The following is a 19,446-nucleotide window of genomic DNA, read 5'->3' as shown; positions in this document are numbered from 1 at the left end:
CAAGTGTTGGCATCAGAGTCATGTTCTACCATACTGGCTAATAAGGATGACTGTTGAAAAGGAAAATATGTAGAACCAAAGAATATTTGGGCCATTGAGGTAGTATACACCTATAATCCCAATACTTAGGTTGTATGAGACCTTGTATCAAAACATTGAAAACAAAATATGGGGCTGGAGAGACGACTCAGAGGTTAAGAGGACTAGCTCTTCCAGAGGTCCTGCGTTCAGTTCCCAGCAACCACATGGCAGTTTATAACCATCTATAATGGGGTCCCATGATTTCTTCTGGTGTGCAGATGTACATGCAGACAAATCGCCCATATTCATAAAGCACATAACAAATTTTTAACCAGGTGTGGTGGCACACCTCTAATCCCAGCACTTGGGAAGCAGAGGCAGACAGATCTCTGAGGTCAAGGCTACCAACCTTCGTGGAATAAATTCCAGGACTACACAGAGAAACCCTGACTGGAAAAACCAAAATATGTTCAGGACCAACTATTGAGTACTACCAATAGTTTACAAGCACTGAAAAGAATGAACTACTGCCAAAATATATACAGGAAAAGTGTATCAGAGGCTTGGGAACTCTAAGGGAAACCCCCCCCTTTTTTTTTTGGATTTTTCGAGACAGGGTTTCTCCGTAGCTTTTGGTTCCTGTCCTGGAACTAGCTCTTGTAGACCAGGCTGGCCTCGAACTCACAGAGATCCTCCTGCCTCTGCCTCCTGAGTGCTGGGATTAAAGGCGTGCGCCACCCCCCCCCGGCTTTTTGTTTTATTTTTTAATTTTAGAAACTGGGAAAGAATATTCAATTAGGAGATTGAAGAAGGTGGAAACAAAACCCAGTATGATTAGGAAAAGGAGCAGTGGATCAAAAGGATTCACACAATTCCTGAACGTGCTCATACTCCATTTGACTATACCATATCTTTTTGAAGGCAGAAAGCTACATATTCTATGTATTATTTTTATATTTTGTTGACTATTTGAGATAGATTATATAGCCTGACTGGCCTCAAACTCAGCTACCTATTTCTGCCTTCCAAGTGCTGAGATTAAAGGAGTCTTACACACGCGCGCGCGCGTGCGCGCGCACACACACACACACACACACAAGATTTTCTGTGTGTTCTTAAATGATGCATAGTATTTCTATGGTGCTTTGCATTTTTGAGATTTGAAGGACGCTCAAAGGTATTGTATAGAGCTTTTCATATTGAGATTACTTTTATTTCATCAGATTATGATGAAGATGACTATGATGCTGATTGTGAAGATATTGATTGTAAGTTGATGCCTCCCCCACCTCCACCGCCAGGACCACTGAAGAAAGAGAAGGACCAAGATGGTATTACTGGTGGTAAGTAAAAACTGTTTATTTTCTTTTTAGGACTGAGTTTCTATTCATCAAAGCAGGCTTTTTTTGACATGCTTAAGGGTATTTTTAAAAAATATTTTAGAAAAGAAAAAAAATATTTTAGAAAAGAATGGCACTTCTAGAAAAAACGTCATATAGTGTCAAATACTGATATTGAGTAGAAATTTTCCTTTTAAATGTTCAGTAACACACAGTCAAGAAATAATAATTTAATGCAGTGCTTCTCAAATTAGGCTGCCAATCACATTTACCTACTTGATTATTCTGGAGTATTTGATTCAGAAGATCTGGGATAGAGCCCAAGAATTTTTTTTTTTTTTGGATTTTTTGAGACAGGGTTTCTCTGTAGCTTTTTGGTTCCTGTCCTGGCACTAGCTCTTCTAGACCAGGCTGGCCTCGAACTCACAGAGATCCGCCTGCCTCTGCCTCCCGAGTGCTGGGATTAAAGGCGTGCGCCACCACCACCTGGCTGAGCCCAGGAATTTTTGTTAAGAGTTTCCGAAGAATTTTTTTTTGAGACAGGGTCTTACTATAAAGACCCTCCCTGGAACTCTGTATGATAGGCCAGGTGGCCTTCAAATCTGTAGCAATCCGCCGGGCGATGGTGGCGCACGCCTTTAATCCCAGCACTCGGGAGGCAGAGGCAGGCGGATCTATGTGAGTTCGAGACCAGCCTGGTCTACAGAGTTAGTTCCAGGACAGGCTCCAAAGCCACAGAGAAACCCTGTCTCGGAAAAAAAAATAAATAAATAAAACAAATCTGTAGCAATCCTTCTGTTTCTGCTTTCTTATTGCTGGGATGACATGTGTGAGCTATCAACAGTTTTTGTTCCCCAAGACTTTTTTTGTTTGTTTTGTTTATGTTTTTCAAAATGTTTTCTATGTAACAGCCCTGGCTGTCCTGGAACTCACTCTGTAGACCAGGCTGGCCTCGAACTCACAGAGATCTGCCTACCTCTGCCACCTGAGTGCTAAGATTAAAGGCATGTGCCACAATCACCCAGCTTCCCAAGACTTTCTGATGCAACTAATTTATATGCTTGTATTTGGAAATTATGGTTTTAAAAACTTTTAATCTGGGCATGGTAGTGTACACCTATATTCCCAGTACTCTGAAGGGAGTAGGATGACTGCTAGTTTGAGGCTAGCTAGGACAATATAACAGAACCCTGTCTCAAATCACACAGTCTTCTGGAATGTAGCATTACTTAGATTTCAAAGACTAATAAGTTCTTGAGTTGTCAGCTCACTATTCTTATCCCTTATAACAGTAATAATGCTATCTTAGGTCAGAAAACGAGAGAAACAGCACCTTGATTTTTGGAACACGGATTTACTGTTTATCTCTGACTGGCCTATAACTCCATGTAAAACAGGTCAGCCTTGAATTCACAGAGATTTGCTCGCCTCTGCTTCCTGAGTGCTGGGATCTAAGGTGTATGCCACCATGCCTGGCCCTAATCTTCTATATTTTGAGGCTATGTTAATATAAATTCCTCCAGTTGGTGCTCTGACGGTTTCTTTTAGTTTGCAAGGTAAATGTTATCTAACTTTGTGTATGGAATTTATTTTTTTGTTACTCTGTGAGCTTAACAATTCTCCATCTTATAGATCACTGAAATAAACATAACAGGGCCTGATTAATGTGAAGTATTAATATAATTTTGATACTAATCACAATATTGGGCACAGTTTGGTCATTTATGGAAAGTAGTAAATGTAGTAATAGTGTTTGTTTTCTCTCATCATAACCCTAGGGTACCAGGTCCAAGGTGAGTTGGGGATGGTGGGAAATAATAAATTGGATGAGTTTTTTGGGGCTGCATACTAGTAATCTGGGTGCTTGGGACTATATCCCCTGCCACAGAGCCATGCATATTAGCTTAGAAGGGGTTGTTGGCTGAATTTGAGGAAATGTGTTCACAGTTACATTCCAAAGGGGTCTCTCTTCCTTGTTGCAGTGTCTGAAGATGGAGAAGGCATCATCTTGCCCTCCATCATTGCCCCTTCCTCTTTGGCCTCAGAAAAAGTGGACTTCAGTAGTTCCTCTGACTCAGAATCTGAGATGGGACCTCAGGAAGCAACACAGGCAGAATCTAAGGATGGAAAGCTGACTCTTCCATTGGCTGGGATTATGCAGCATGATGCCACCAAGTTGTTGCCAAGTGTCACAGAACTTTTTCCAGAATTTAGGCCTGGAAAGGTACTTTGTATGGAGACTATCCATTAGGAAAACTGACTTCTTCCATATTCTAAGTTCTTTTGTTATAATACTGAATTTATAGTGCATGAGATTTAATGACATACTTATTCAATGATAGATAATTATTTGTATAGGAACTTTTTATACTGTATTAAACCATATTTTGAAGTTGTATGTATTCATAGGAAATGTGGCCTGGAATGTCTCAAAAAAACAGTAAATAATTCTATTAGTGGCTAGTGAGGTGGCTCATTGGATAGAGGCACTTGCATGCATGCCTGGGGATCTGGGTTTACTCTCTTAAATCCTGTAAATTGAAGAGAACCAACTCTTGAGACTTGTTCTTTGACTTCACACATGTATTATGGCATGTTTACCTGCACATGTACACATGCACATACATAAATACATGACTAAGCTGGGTGATGATGGCGCACGCCTTTAATCCCAGCACCTGGGAGGCAGAGGCAAGTGGATCTCTGTGAGTTCGAGACCAGCCTGGTCTACAAGAGCTAGTTCCTGGACAGACTCCAAAGCTACAGAGAAACCCTGTCTCTAAAAAAAAAAAAAAAAAAGCTAAGGATTAGCCAGACATGGTGGTGCATGCCTTTAAACCTAGGCCAGGGCAAGTGGATCTCAAGTTTGAGGCCAGCCTGTTCTGCATAGAGAGTTCCAGGTCAAGACTACATAGTGAGACTGTGTCTCAGAAAACAAAAATAAAACAAAGCTAAGAACTGGGAATGTAGCTCATTGATAGTGTAAGTCCTTGGGCTCAAAGCCCAGTATTGCATGAAAAAGAAGGGGAAAAAAAAAGAAATTGTCTTACTGAGGGACAATACTTTTATGGTCTGAACTTAGGACTCCTCGTTTTCTCCCCTGCAATTGAATAGATCACTTGAGGTTTTCAGACACCAAATCTCTGGCATAATAGTATATTCTGTGTTCTAGGTGTTACGCTTTTTACGTCTTTTTGGACCAGGGAAGAATGTCCCATCTGTTTGGAGAAGTGCTCGGAGAAAGAGGAAAAAGAAGCACCGTGAGCTTATACAGGAAGAGCAGATCCAGGAGGAGGAGGATTGCTCAGTAGAACTAGAAGTCAACCAGAAATCTCTGTGGAGCTATGACTATGCTCCACCTCCACCTCCAGAGCATTGTCTCTCTGATGATGAAGTAGGCAAAGTAGACATGGGGGCATGCAGAAAGCTCTCTAGCTTGTGTCAAAGTTAGAACTAACACTTTAGCATTAATTGATTAATTAATAATTAATTGATAAAGCATTACTAGTCAAGCTTGGTGGCATATGCCTTTAATACCAGCACTTGAGAGGCAGAGGCAGGTGGATCTCTGAGTTCAGGTCAACAAGGCAAGTTTCAGGCCAGTCAGGACTACATAGAGAAACCTTGTCTCGAAAAACCAAAAGAAGGGAGTTCTTCGCTAATTATCAATAATAATTATGAGTTGCGCTTGGGAGGTAGAGGCAGGCGGATCTCTGAGTTTGAGGCCAGCCTGGTCTACAGAGTGAGTTCCAGGACAGGGCTACACTGTCTTGAAAAATCAAAAAAAAAAAAAATTATGAGTTAAATGTAGTGGTCTCACCTTTCCTATTGTAACAGAAAAATATTTGGTGGGGCAGGGCAGGGTAGATGATGATACTTTGTTAAATATAAAGCTATGACTTGTAGACAGAGTTTGCCATGAAATACCTTTATTTTTTTATAGTCTCATTCCAGGTAAAAATTCCTATTCAGGAATCATTCTTGTGGTTCCTCTAAGTCACCTTATAATTGTTAATTTTCTGTAGTTGTGGGTCATCTGGAATAGGAAAGCCCCACCTCTACATCTTTGACTCTGTTGTAGATCACAATGATGGCTCCTATAGAATCCAAGTTTTCCCAGTCAGCTGGAGACACAGATAAAGTGATGGATACCAAACCAAGATTGGCAGAATGGCGTTATGGACCTGCTCGGCTGTGGTACGATATGCTAGGTGTCTCTGAAGATGGCAGTGGGTTTGACTATGGCTTCAAAATGAGGAAGACTGAACATGAACCCACAGTAAAATGCAAAATGATGACGGTAAGCAACTCTGGTATATAAGAGAAGAATCAGTGTGCTTAGAGTTTTATATATATATATATATATATATTTGGTTTTTCTAGACAGTGTTTTGCTGTAGTTTTAGAGCCTGTCCTGGGATTAGCTCTTATAGACCAGGCTGGCCTTGAACTCACAGAGATACTCCTGCCTCTGCCTCCAAAGAGTGCTGGGATTAAAGGCATGCGCCACCATCACCCGGCAAGTTCCATAATTTTCATTAACTTCTCAACTTGGAAGTCCTTGGGTAAAATCTTTATTTAGTAGGTGATTTGCATAATAGGGTATATCATTATGTAACTAAACTTTATTCTAAGGATTCTGTTTTGAAATGGGTACAGTTCCAAAGTAGAAATTGGAGAAGAGACAGATTTTTTTTTCTTATCAGGTAATTTGCATAAGTAGAGCATCACTTTTTTCTGTGCTAGTGATTGATCCCAGGGTCTTGCACATGCCAGCAGGTACTCCACCACTGAACTACATTCTCAATCCTTGGTTTTTTGAGACAGGGTCTTATTATGTATACCAGACTGACCTCAAACTTTGAATTCTCCTTTCTGTCTCCCAAGTGCTAGGATTGCAGTTATCTGACACTAAGTCTGGCAAAGCACCTCTTGTGATATCTCATGAATCATTTAAGATTTGGATTGGGAACTTTGACCAGTGACTGATTTATTTTTTCTACTTGTACAGAAATTAAGGAAACTTGAGGAAAGCAATAGCATTGATCTTCTGGCAGATGAAAACTTCCTAATGGTGACACAACTGCATTGGGAAGATGATATCATCTGGGATGGGGAAGATGTCAAACACAAAGGAACAAAACCTCAGCGTGCAAGTTTGGCAGGCTGGCTTCCTTCCAGTATGACTAGAAATGCTATGGCCTACAATGTTCAGCAAGGTGCACTTCTATGCCAGCAGTGTCTAGCACACAGTTCTTCATCTCAGTCATTTTAACTAATCCTAGTTATGATCTTATAGGCTGTTGAGGGATAGTGAAATGCTTTAAATCTAATCCCTGGTTGTTTTTTTCTCATGTTTGTTTATAAAGACACTTTATCATTTTATAATTTTTCTCAACCATGAAAACTGTCAAAAAGAAATTCTGATATTGTAGAGATTATCATTATTAACTTTTTGATGTGTTTTCTTTTGTTTGCTGCATGTATCTGGTTGAGTTTAATTAGTTAATGTTGAGACAAGGTCTTGCTCTGTACCAGAAGTTAATCTGGAACTCACTATTTTCCTAATTGAAACTTCCTAAGTACTACTATTATAAGTGTTTGTTGCCATACCTGATTTGAGTTCAATGTCATACGTACTGTTTTCGTTCCTCTTTTTGGTTTTTGTTTTGTTTTTCGAGAAAGGGTTTCTCTGTAGCTTTGGAGCCTGTCCTGGAATTCGCTCTGTAGACCAGGCAGGCCTCGAACTCAGAGATCTACCGGACTCTTGTCTTCTAAGTACTATGGTGGTGGCGTTCTCATTGGAGAATATCTTATATTTCAGGCTGGCCTCAGGGTTTTTTTTGTGTGTTATTTTCGAGACAGGGTTTCTCTGTAGCTTTGGAACCTGTCTTGGAACTAGCTCTTGTAGACCAGGCTGGTCTCAAACTCACAGAGGTCTGCTTGCTTCTGCCTCCCAAGTGCTGGGATTATAGGCGTGCACCACAACCACCCGGTTTAGCCTCAGATTTGCTTCAATCTTCCTGCTTCAGTCTCACAAGTGCTGGGATTACATGTGTAATATAACACAGTATAACCCATGCTATACTGTGGTTTTTCTCTTGCTGTTTTGTTTATTGAGACAGGTTCTCACTTTGTAGTCCTGGTTGGTCTGGAACTTTTTATGTGTAGAACAGACTGGCCTACATTTATAAAGATATACCTGCCATTGCCTCCCAAGTATTGGGATTAAAGGTGTGTGCCACTATGCTTTGTTGATTTCTTAGCATAATTTTATGTGTAAGTTTTCAAAGTTGTTCATATAAATGTTTAAACTCACAGAAACTATTATTTATTGAATCTTTAAATAAAAAAATGGTTTTAAACATTTTTATCTTATCTATGTCAGAGCCATCAGTTAGACGTCAAAGAATCTTTAAACAAGTCCTTGGCGATCTCTAAAATTGTTCTTGGTGATCTTGGTAACCCTTTAACCAACCATGAGGATGGAGACATATTAAAAATTCGCCTTGATTAATTGACTCTTTGAGGCAGGGTTTCATTTATTATTTGTTTATTTATTTATTTGTTTGTTCGTTCATTTATTTATTTACTTATTGGTTTTTCGAGACAAGGTTTCTCTGCGTAACAGTCCTAGCTGTCCTGGAACTAGCTCTTGTAGACCAGGCTGGCCTCGAACTCACAGAGATCCACATGCCCCTGCCTCCCGAGTGCTGGGATTAAAGGCATGTGCCACCACCGCCCGGCAAGGCAGAATTTCATGCTATGGCCCTGGCTGGCCTACTACTTGTCATGTGTGTAGTCCAGGCTTGCCTTGAACTTGAATTAATCCTTTTGCCTTAGCACCTTGAGTACTGTGATTATAAGTTAATGCCAGGAAGCATTTAAAATGGAAAGAAAAAAGATGCAAAACAGCATATTTAAGTATTCCATTTGTAAAAATGAAAAACAACTGTATAAACAAAAATCTTACTAAAAGAAAATATACTAAAGATTTTGCAGTGGTTATTTCAAGTTTTTTTATTTCTCTTTAAGCCATTCTGTATTGTCCACATTTTCTTAGTTACCTTGGGTTCATTTCACAATTCAGGCCACGCCACCATAGATTTTTTTCTTAAAGTCTTACAGTATATAGCTCATGCTGGCCTACAATTCAGTATTCTCAGACCCTACCTCTTGAGTGCTAGATTATACATATGTACCACCACACCCAACTCAAAAATGTCTTAAATTTTTTTGGATTTTTCAAGACAGGGTTTCTCTGTGTAGCATTTGCTATCTTGGCACTGGCAACTAGCTCTGAAGACCAGGCTGGACTTGAACTTAGAAATCCATCTGCCTCTGCCCCATAAATGCTGGGATTAAAGGCATGATCCACCACTACCTGGCAAAAAATGCCTTAATTTTAAAAATCTTATGGAAAGATTTTTCTCTTCAATTCTAGGTAAATATGTTATTAGTTGCATAGTTTTTCTTTTGAAGTTTTTGTTTTTTGGGACAGAGTCTTACTGTGTAGCCCTGGCTGGCCTCCACTTATCCCTGCCTCCCAAGTGCTGAGATTAAAGGAGAGTACCACCATACCCAACTCAGTTACATAATATTTTTGATGCAAGATCTCGGTGTGTAGTCAATCAGGCCTCAAGCTCACTATCTTTCTTTTTTTTAATATTTATTTATTTATCATGTATACAATATTCTGTTGGCGTGTATGCCTGAAGGCCAGAAGAGGGCACCAGACCTCATTACAGATGGTTGTGAGCCACCATGTGGTTTCTGGGAATTGAGCTCAGGACCTTTGGAAGAGCAGGCAATGCTCTTAACCCCTGAGCCATCTCTCCAGCCCCCAAGCTCACTATCTTTCTCTCATCTTCCCAAGCTTATAATGTTCTTATTTTATACATAATGTTCTTAGAAGTCCATTTTTCTTACTTACCAATAATTGCTTTGTTAACATAGTTAAATACCAATATTTATATATACCTATATGCCAATATGTATATATAGTTTACTGATAAGGGGTTTCACTATGTAGCTGTGGCTTTCCTGGAATTCACTCTGTAGACCAGTCTGACCCAAAACTTTTTTTTTTAATATTTATTTATTATGTATACAATATTCTGTCTGTGTGTATGCCTGCAGGACAGAAGAGGGCACCAGACCCCATTACAGATGGTTGTGAGCCACCGTGTGGTTGCTGGGAATTGAACTCAGGACCTCTGGAAGAGCAGCCAGTGCTCTTAACCTCTGAGCCATCTCTCCAGGCCCCCTGACCCAGAACTTATAGAAATCTGCCTGCCTCTGCCTCTAGAGTGCTGGGATTAAAGTTGTGTGCTACCACCTCCAAGCTCATTATAATTTTTTATTTAATTTGTTTATTTTTTTATGTGCATTTACTGCAGTTATGTCTTTGTGGGGGTATCAGATCTCCTCGAACTGGAGGTACAGTGGTAAGCTACCATGTGGGGCTGGGAATTGAACCTGGCTCCTCTTTCAGAGGAGCCACTGCTCTTGACCATTGAGCCATCTCCAGCCCTTCACCATAATTATTTAGTTAGTCCTTTAGTAAGTAGGCTGCTTAAGTTTTAACTATTATGAACAATATTGCAGTGAACATTTTGTCAGCAGTAGTTTCTGTCAAAGTGAGATGTACATGATATCTAGTAGGTTCCTTTTGAATAGCTGTATGAGTACCTACACTAATATTTGTTCTTTTTCTATTTGCTAGAATCGTGACTAAAAGGAATATTAATGTTTTGTTTGTTACTGTTTTCTCCTTGTTTTGGCCAGGTTTTGCAGCCACACTAGATGATGATAAACCTTGGTATTCCATTTTCCCCATTGATAATGAAGATCTGGTATATGGACGTTGGGAGGACAATATCATTTGGGATGCCCAAGCCATGTCCCGGATTTTGGAGCCTCCTGTTTTGACACTTGATCCCAATGATGAGAACTTGATTTTGGGTATGTTGATGACAGAAGCCAGTGTTGTTTATCTTTGACATCTTGCTATTAATGTCAAAAGGCAAAAGGATACCAAAAAGGTTAGAGAGGCCAAAAACTAGAAACTTTTTTTTTATTAATTAAATGTATTCATATATTTTATCATGACTGCAGTTTACCCTCCTTTTCCTCCCTTTCCCTCCCCTCCAAACTAAATCTTTTAGGTAATGATTTTTTTAAAAAAGTTATAGGGGTCTGGAGATGACTCAGAGGTTAAGAGTATTGACTGCTCTTCCAGAGGTCCCAAGTTCAATTCCCAGAAACCACATGTTGGCTCACAACCATCTATAATGATATCTGATGCCCTCTTTTGGTATGCAGGCAAGCATGCAGACAGAACACTGGGTACATAAATAATAAATTAATCTTTTTAAATTAATAAAGTTGTAGCTGCCAGTTTCTAGTGTTTGAGTGTTTAGAAAAAAAAACTCATAGGAATGTTGAAAATTTTATCTTTAAGATCAGATATGTAAACTGGGCTTGGTGGTCCATGCTGGTGGTACATGCTGTTAATCCCAGCATGGGAGTCAGAGGCAGGCAGATCTATGAGTTTGAGGCCAGCCTGGTCTACAAAGTGAGTTTCAAAGGAGTTATGGCGTTAGAGGCCAGCCTGGTCTACAAGAGCTAGTTCCAGGACAGGCACCAAAAGCTACAGAGAAACCCTGTCTCGAAAACCGCCCCCAAAAAAATATATCCTTTAAACCAGAGCGCTGTCCATGACTTGTTTGCCTTGCAGCAGCAAGGCTACACAGAGAAACCCTGTCTCGAAGGAAAAAAAAATCACGCATGTAGTTGAGTGAATTACAATAACCTGGAAATAGAGTGAGAGATCCACTTAGAAACTCAAAATATCCATGGGAAATAGGAATTTTTGTTGAACCTGGTGGCATGTGTTCCAACTACTTGAGAGGGCAAGGAAAAAAGACTGTAAGTTCAAGGATTTTATAGGCAACAGAATATGTTCCAGAGCAGGTTTGTCAACTTAGTGAGATCCTATTTAAAAATAATGCAAAAGGAGATCTAGAGGGCTGGAGATGTAGTTCAGTGGTAGTCTTTGCCTAACTTGTGTTAAACCTTAGTTTCAATCCTTAGTACTACATAGAACGGTGGGGAAGAGGTAGGAGGGTTGTAAAAAAGGAGAAAGGGAAGAGGAGGAAAGAAAGAAAATGAGCATTTAGGGATAGCAATTCCAAAGTTTTTTGGTTACATTCTCAGAGATCCCCGATGAGAAGGAAGAAGCTACTTCTAATTCTCCTTCCAAGGAGAATAAGAAAGAATCATCTCTGAAGAAGAGTCGAATTCTCTTAGGAAAAACAGGAGTCATCAAGGAAGAACCACAGCAGGTTTGTGGAAAGAAAAGAACTTGGTATTTAGAAGAACAAAGAAAGATAATAGGAAAGAGTTGTCTGACCGAAGCTTATTTGATCTATCATTAGAACATGTCTCAGCCAGAAGTGAAAGATCCATGGAATCTCTCCAATGATGAATATTACTATCCCAAACAACAGGGTCTTCGAGGTACTTTCGGAGGGAATATTATCCAGGTACAAATAGCTGCTTTGTTTTGATGGAGGATGTGGGTAAATCTTGCCTAGGAAGGAGTTAGTGTTTATCTCTAACTCTTCTGTTTCCTGTTTAGCATTCAATTCCAGCAGTAGAATTACGGCAACCCTTCTTTCCCACCCATATGGGACCCATCAAACTCCGGCAATTCCATCGACCACCTCTAAAAAAGTACTCCTTTGGGGCACTATCGCAGCCAGGTCCGCACTCAGTCCAGCCCTTGCTGAAGCACATCAAAAAGAAGGCAAAGGTATAATTGAATCTTGATTAGAAAAAAATGTTCTGTAAGATAATTGGAGTACAGATTGGGAGACTATACTGGATATTAGATTATATTAGAGAATTGTTTATTTTCTCAGGTGTGATACAATTTTATTTTGGTTATTCAGGAAGATATCTTTATTCTTAGAAAATAAATATGGATATACTTAAGGCTAAAATATTGCAGCTTTCAAAATTGGTTTACTAAAATCTATAGAAAATTTGCAGATAAATAGTGAAAATGTTTAAGTAGTGAGATTAAGAATGTTCAGAGTACTATTCTTTCAATTTTAGTGATATGTTTGAAAGTTTTCACAATAAAATAGAAAAAAATGACATGGTAAAGAATGTTTTGGTATTGCCTCAGATTGGATGATATCAATGTGTATAGTTTATCTTCTTGTTGCAAATAGGCTATATTGTCTTTATTCTGGACAGATGAGAGAGCAGGAGAGGCAAGCCTCTGGTGGTGGAGAGATGTTTTTTATGCGCACCCCTCAGGACCTCACAGGCAAAGATGGAGACCTTATTCTTGCAGAATACAGTGAGGAAAATGGACCATTAATGATGCAAGTTGGCATGGCAACAAAGATAAAAAACTACTATAAACGGGTGAGTCTGTGGTCAAAGAAGTGTGCATGTGTGTGTTAAAAAATTTATTTACATTTATGTGTATGAGTGTTTTACTGCATGTATGTATGTGCACCATATGTGTATCTAGTGGCTGAGGGTGCCAGAAAAGCACGTCGGAATCTTTGGAATTGGAAATTTGGATGGTTACCATGAGTGCTAAGAACCAAACTTGGGTCCTCTGTAAGAGCAAAAAGTGCTTTTTTTGGTTTTTCAAGACAAGGTTTCTCTGTGTAGCTTTGGAACCTGTCCTAGAACTCACAGTGTAGACCAGGCTGGCCTGGAACTCACAGAGATCTGCCTTCCTCTGCCTCCTGGTGCCACCACCGCCTGGGTTAAACAGCAAGTGCTCTTAACCATGAAGCCATCTCTCCAGTTCCTGAAATGTTTGTTATTAATACAACTATAATTTGGTATGTATTGGTAATCTGTGAAAATCTATTATGTCATATACATTTCTTGGGAAAAAAGGAATGGTGTCTCTTGCTAATGGCAAATGCTGTGCTTATGGAAGATTACATGTGCATTTATTGGTATTATTCTATGAGTCTAACTTAGTTTGCTATGTTTCGCCTAGAAACCTGGAAAAGATCCTGGCGCCCCAGATTGCAAATATGGAGAAACTGTTTATTGCCATACATCTCCTTTCCTGGGTTCTCTTCATCCTGGACAATTACTGCAGGTGAAGAATTATTTCCTGTCTTATATTCTCTCCTAAGGAAATTGGCAGACGAAGATCAAGTTTGTCCAGAAAGAGACAATTTTGGTTGATTGAGGTACTGTTTGTGTATAGGTATAAGGTAGAATAATCAACTGGGTTTGGTGGGTGTGGTGGTGCACACCATTATTCTCAGCTCTTGGGAAGCCTGGTCTACATACTGAGTTCCAGGTCAGCCAGGGCTATGTAGTAAGACCCTATCTCAAAAAAGGCAAAATCTGGAAAGATGGTTCAGCATCTAAGAACACTGACTGCTCTTCCACAGGACTTAGTTTGATTCTCTGACACCTACATGGCAGCTCAAACATCTGTAACTCTACTTCCCGGGGATCTGAACCCTCTTTTAACCTCCTTGTGCACTTCATGCATCTGGTGCACAGACATAGATGAGGGCAAAACACGTACATTTTTATAAATAAAGATTAAATAATTAAACATAAAAGATTAGTATAATACACTGGACATTGAGGGCAGGAAGATCAGGAGTTCAAAGACATCCTTGACTATGTTGTAAGTTTGAGTCTGATAAACCAGCAAAACAAAAAGATTAGTATAATTTAAAATTTGAGACAAACTTTTTAAAAAATAATTCTTTTTTAGATTTTTTTTAGGCTGAACATAGAACAGTGAGCATTTTTTGTTATTTGATTTATGCTTTTGTTTTATGAGTTGTGTGTGTGTATTTTTTGAGCTAGGATCTTAATCTATAGCAGAGACTGACCTGAAACTTACTGTATAGCCTAGACTGGTCTCAAACTTTGGGGCAATCCTTAGCCTTATGAGTGCTGAGATTGCAAATATGAACTGATAAAACACAGCTTTTTGAATATATACACTGGCCATTAGTGGTGGTGGTGATGCATACATTTAATTCCAACAGAAGGGTGATGCTCTGTGAGTTTGTGGTCATCATGGTCTACATAATGAGTTCTGGGACAGCCAGAGATACATAGTGATACCTGGTCTCAAAAAAAAAATTGAAATAGGGCCTGAGAGAAAGAAGGCTCGGCAGTTAAGAACACTGATGCTCTTCCGTAGGACCTGGGTTCAATTCCTAACACCCACATGGCAGCTTACAACTGTTTGAAAATGCAGTTCCATGGGATCTGACACCTTCACACCAATGCACATAAAATAAAGTTAAATAAATCATTTTAAAATTTTTTAAATTTTGAAATAAAGAAAAAATATAAAAATACCCCCTGGTAGCTGGGTGTGGGTGGTGCCAGCTTGCAATCCCTGTACTAGGAAAGCACAAGCCAGAGGCTCACAAGTTTAAGGCTAGCCTGGACTATAAAGTAAACCGAAAACACTGGGAAGTATATCTAGAATTAATGTAGGTTATGAGTGTTTTAAATTTTTGTATAAAATTAGTATATTTGAGGGACTAGAAATATAAGCTTAGTGGTAGAGCACTTACCTAATATGTTCAAGGCCCTAACTTTGTGTCTAGTTTGCAAAATAGTGGTGCATTTTGATGATAATTAATCGTGGCCATCGTGAATACTGAACCGTACTTGAATGTTACAGTCTTGCCAGAAGGAAATGCTATGTTTTGTTTTTGTGTGTGTGTATGCTTTCTTCTGAAGGTTTTAGTGAGTTCCCTCTGGCAGTAGCTTTTAGATTCTTTTCTTTTTTTTTCCCAAGACAGGTTTTCTCTGTAGCTTTGGAGCCTGTCCTAGAACTAGCTCTTGTAGACCAGGCTGGCCTCAACTCTCAGAGATCTGCCTGCCTCTGCCTCCTGAGTGTTGGGATTAAAGGCGTGTGCTGCCACCACCACCCAGCTGGCAGTAGCTTTTAAAAAGAATTATGAAGGTTCACAAATGGTTTGGGACCCATCTCCAGAACTGCCTACCTTTTTATTCTCTCATTTCATTTCTTGAGCTGATTTTTTCCTTTTTTCTCTCTTTCTTTTTTAGATAGGGACTTAATCTGTAGTCTAGAAGTGACTTGGAATTTGGTATATAGACAAGTTTGGCCTTGAATTGTAGCAACCCTCCTGGTTCTGTCTTCCAAGTGCTAGGATTGCAGGTGTGTGACACAGCGTCCATAGCAATCTTAAGCATTCCTTTATTATTGTATCTTTATTTATTCCACTGTCACTCTTGCTAACTTTTCTACACCTGCAAAGTTTTTAAAAGAATCGTTTTCTTCTAAGTTTGTGGGGCAGGTAGTGCTAGAGGTAGTGTCAGGGCCTTGTGTATGCAAGTCTGAGTCCAGTCTGATAAACTGAGCCACATCCTTAGCCCTCTTCACCAGATTCTGATTATTGTTGGCTTTCTTTGATGTTTCTTGGTGGTGGTTTTCAGCCATCCCATCTTCTTCCATCTTTTGTGACTACTTTTATAGTTTCTTTTTTATAGTGTGTGTGTGTGTGTGTATGTGTGTGTGTGTGTGTTAGGGAGGTTGAAGGGCAATTGCAGGAGTCAGGTTTAAGTTTGATGGCTAACATTCTTACCTGCCAAGACATCTCAATGGCTCTAGGTTTTGGTTTTTTTTTCTTTGATATTGGATTCATATGTAGTACAAACTGGCCTTGATCTCCTGTTCCACCACTTCCCAAGTGTTGGAATTGTAGTTGTGTACCACCATGCCCAACTTTTTGTAGTCCATGTTTGTGTGACTCTGTGTGTGTGTGTGTGTGTGTGTGAGAGAGAGAGAGAGAGAGAGAGAGAGAGAGAGAGAGAGAGAGAGAGAGAGATCACATTCACTTGAGTGTGTGGATAAATGTACATGCAGAGGTCAGAGTAGGATATTTCACTTTTGTGGTCCTAGTAGTCTTTGAGGGACTCTCAAGCTTCCATCTAAAACTTCATAAGCCATATTTCTATCAACTGCACTGTTCTCAGCATTATCTTAGAAGTTTTCATAGAACAGATGATTAAACTCTGAGCACTCAATGGCTTTTTCATTCCAACATTCCAGACTCCTTTTAAGATCCTCCAAAAACACAGTCAGATATATCACAGCAATATTGATGGTCCTGGTACCAATTTTTCTGTCTGAGGATTTCTGTTGCTGTGATAAAGCACCATGACACACCAGAATTTACATGCAAGTTGTCTTTTACTTCATATTTACTTCATAACACATATGTGTCCACCTGTTTACACATACACTGCATTAAAAATGTAACTAAATTTTTAAAAAATTATTTACTATCTTCTGTAATTATTCCTATAGTGAACACTTAGAACTTAATTACTCAGCCAGGCAGTGGTGGCACAAGCCTTTAATTCCAGCACTCGGGAGGCAGAGGCAGGCAGATCTCTGTGAGTGAGTTCAAGGCCTTCCTGGTCTACAAAGCAAGTTCTAGGACAGCTAGCACAGAGAAACTTTGTCTCAATTAAAAAAAAAGATTTAATTTCTTAACTGGGTGGTGGTGGTGGCACATATCTTTAATCCTAGCACACAGACCACAGAGGCAGGAGGATCTCTGAGTTCAAGACCAGCTTGGTCTACAGAGTGAGTTCCAGGACAACCAGGGTCGTTACGCAGAGAAACCATGTGTCTCTACTCCTCCCCCACAAAAGAATTTAATTTCTCCATCAATGTGATGAAAGTCTTCCTTTTTTATTAATAGGATTTTTGTTTCTTTGATTTTTTTTTCAAGATAGGGTTTTACTGTATAGCCCTGGCTGTCTTGTAACTCACTCTAGACCAGGCTGGTCTGGAACTCAGAGATCCTCTTGAGTGCTAGGAATAAAAGCATGGTCCCACAACCATCTGACATTATCCTTATCAGGATTTTTTTAAAATATTTATTTATTTATTATGTATACAATATTCTGTCTGCGTGTATGCCTGCAGGCCAGAAGAGGGCACTAGACCTCATTACAGATGGTTGTGAGCCACCGTGTGGTTGCTGGGAATTGAACTTAGGACCTTTGGAAGAGCAGGCAATGCTCTTAACCTCTGAGCCATCTCTCCAGCCCCCCGTTATCAGGATTTAAAAAAAATTATTTTTATTTTTTCTGTGCAGTGTCGTTGTATCTGTGTAAGAGTGTCAGATCCTCTGGAACTAGAGTTACAGACATTTGTGAGCTACCGTGTTGGTGCTGGGAACTGAACTCGGGTCCCCTGGAAGAGCAGCAAGTGCTGTTAACCACTGAGCCATCTCCAGCCCCCATTATTAGGATATTTAAACAATTTATTTTTATTATTTGTGTGTTCACACATGTGAGTTCACCTGTGGAGGCAAAAGAGGGTGTGTTTGATGACATGTATATAAAGTTATATGTATATCTTAGCTGTCAGATGTGGGTGCTAAAATTAGAACTTCAGGCTGGGCAGTGGTGGCATACGCCTTTAATCCCAGCACTCGGGAGGCAGAGACAGGCGGATGGATCTCTGTGAGTTCGAGGCCAGCCTGGTCTACAAGAGCTAGTTCCAGGACAGGCTCCAAAGCTACAGAGAAACCATGTATCGAAAAAAAAAAAAAAAGAAAAAAATTAGAACTTCAGACCTCGTAATAGAACAGCAAGTACCTTTAACTGCTTAGCCATCTCACCAGCTCTCTCTCTCTCTCTCTTTTTTTTTTTGGTGGTAGGGAATACTTTACTGATTCAAAGCTTATAATAGTTGATCTCTATCTGGCTTCTACTTCCACCTCAAATATTTCTGACCAACTACTCTTGTGTTTTTGTTTATTTTGCCCTCTTCGAATACTTTGCTCCATCATTTTTGTTTTATTTTTCAATAATTAGCTAACCTATTCAAAAATATTCTGAAGCCAGGCCTGATGGTAGAATACCTGTAATCCTAGTACTCAACAATCTAAGTGATATAGGAGAATTGCCTTGTTTTTGAGACATCCCTGGTCTTCTGTAAGACCTCGCCCCCCTAAATTGTTTGTCCTCACCTCTTGTGTATGAGACTGTAGGGTAGAAGTGTATACTATATTAATTTTTTAAAATATTTATTTATTTATTATGTATACAATATTCTGTCTGTGTGTATGCCTGCAGGCCAGTAGAGGGCACCAGACCCCATTACAGATGGTTGTGAGCCACTATGTGGTTGCTGAGAATTGAACTCAGGACCTTTGGAAGAGCAGACAATGCTCTTAACCTCTGAGCCATCTCTCCAGCCCTACTATATTAATTTATAAAGCTCTTCATAACAGTCCTATGAAGAATAGGTATTTTAGGTATCCTACATTTTGTAGCTGAGGAAACTTAAGCTTAGAAACTTTGGCTTGTGTGTCTTCATACAGTGACTGGAAAAGGCTGTTTCTTCTGTATCTAAACCACATACTTTCATTTCTTTTTTTTTTTGAGTCAAGTCTCTCTCATAGCCTGTGTTGCCTTCAAACTTGCTAAGTGGCCAAGGATGGCCTTGAACTCCTGATCCTCTTGCCTCTACTTTCCAAGTACTAGGATTGTAGGTATGTGTTATAACACTTTTTCCTCCAATGTGTGTGTGATTATATGCAAGTGTGGAAGTCAGAGACAGAGGTCAATATTGGTTCTTTCTGTATTACTCACTGCCTTATTTTTTGAGATAGCATCTCTCATAGATCCTGGAATTCATAGTTTTACCTAGACTGGTTGGCTAGCAGGCTCCTAGGATCTTGTCTCTACTATTTTCACCCTGTCACCACTAGGATTATAGGCCTATAACTCTGTGCTTTGATTTTTATGTGAGTACTGGGGAGCCAAACTCAGGTTCTACAACAAGCACTTTGCCTGCTGAACCATCTTCCAGCCCCACTTTTTTTTTCTTTTTGTGGGGAGGAGTTTCTCATGCAACCAAACTAGCTTCAAATTCACTATGTAATCAAGGCTGACCTTAAATTCTTAATCTTCCTACTTTTTCTAATTAAGGCTAGCATTAAAGGAATATGGTACTATGCCTTGCTCTAACTCAATTCGTTTTGAATGTCAATCTCATGCCATTGCTCAGGCTGGC

At 39.6% G+C, this 19,446-nt stretch overlaps 1 protein-coding gene across 3 annotated transcripts in view; it reads left to right on the top strand.

Annotated features, from left to right (window-relative positions):
- The window catches only part of Taf1 (TATA-box binding protein associated factor 1), a 73,484-nt gene that overhangs the window by 7,598 nt on the left and 46,440 nt on the right, over positions 1 to 19,446 (top strand). For 2 of the 3 annotated variants that reach the window (XM_075958924.1, XM_075958922.1), the window contains exons 4-14: positions 1,245 to 1,364; positions 3,344 to 3,585; positions 4,534 to 4,755; positions 5,443 to 5,661; positions 6,373 to 6,580; positions 10,149 to 10,325; positions 11,580 to 11,707; positions 11,801 to 11,908; positions 12,004 to 12,177; positions 12,627 to 12,800; positions 13,396 to 13,500. In XM_075958924.1, the coding sequence (XP_075815039.1) occupies positions 1,245 to 1,364; positions 3,344 to 3,585; positions 4,534 to 4,755; positions 5,443 to 5,661; positions 6,373 to 6,580; positions 10,149 to 10,325; positions 11,580 to 11,707; positions 11,801 to 11,908; positions 12,004 to 12,177; positions 12,627 to 12,800; positions 13,396 to 13,500 (1,877 nt within the window). The remainder of the gene's footprint in view (positions 1 to 1,244; positions 1,365 to 3,343; positions 3,586 to 4,533; positions 4,756 to 5,442; positions 5,662 to 6,372; positions 6,581 to 10,148; positions 10,326 to 11,579; positions 11,708 to 11,800; positions 11,909 to 12,003; positions 12,178 to 12,626; positions 12,801 to 13,395; positions 13,501 to 19,446) is intronic. The other variant, XM_075958923.1, reaches the window with a different exon arrangement.

The sequence above is a fragment of the Microtus pennsylvanicus genome, chromosome X (assembly GCF_037038515.1).
Source record: "Microtus pennsylvanicus isolate mMicPen1 chromosome X, mMicPen1.hap1, whole genome shotgun sequence".
NCBI lineage: Eukaryota > Metazoa > Chordata > Mammalia > Rodentia > Cricetidae > Microtus > Microtus pennsylvanicus.
The sequence above is the reverse complement of the archived record's forward strand: the minus strand, read 5'-3'. Positions and strand labels throughout refer to the sequence as shown.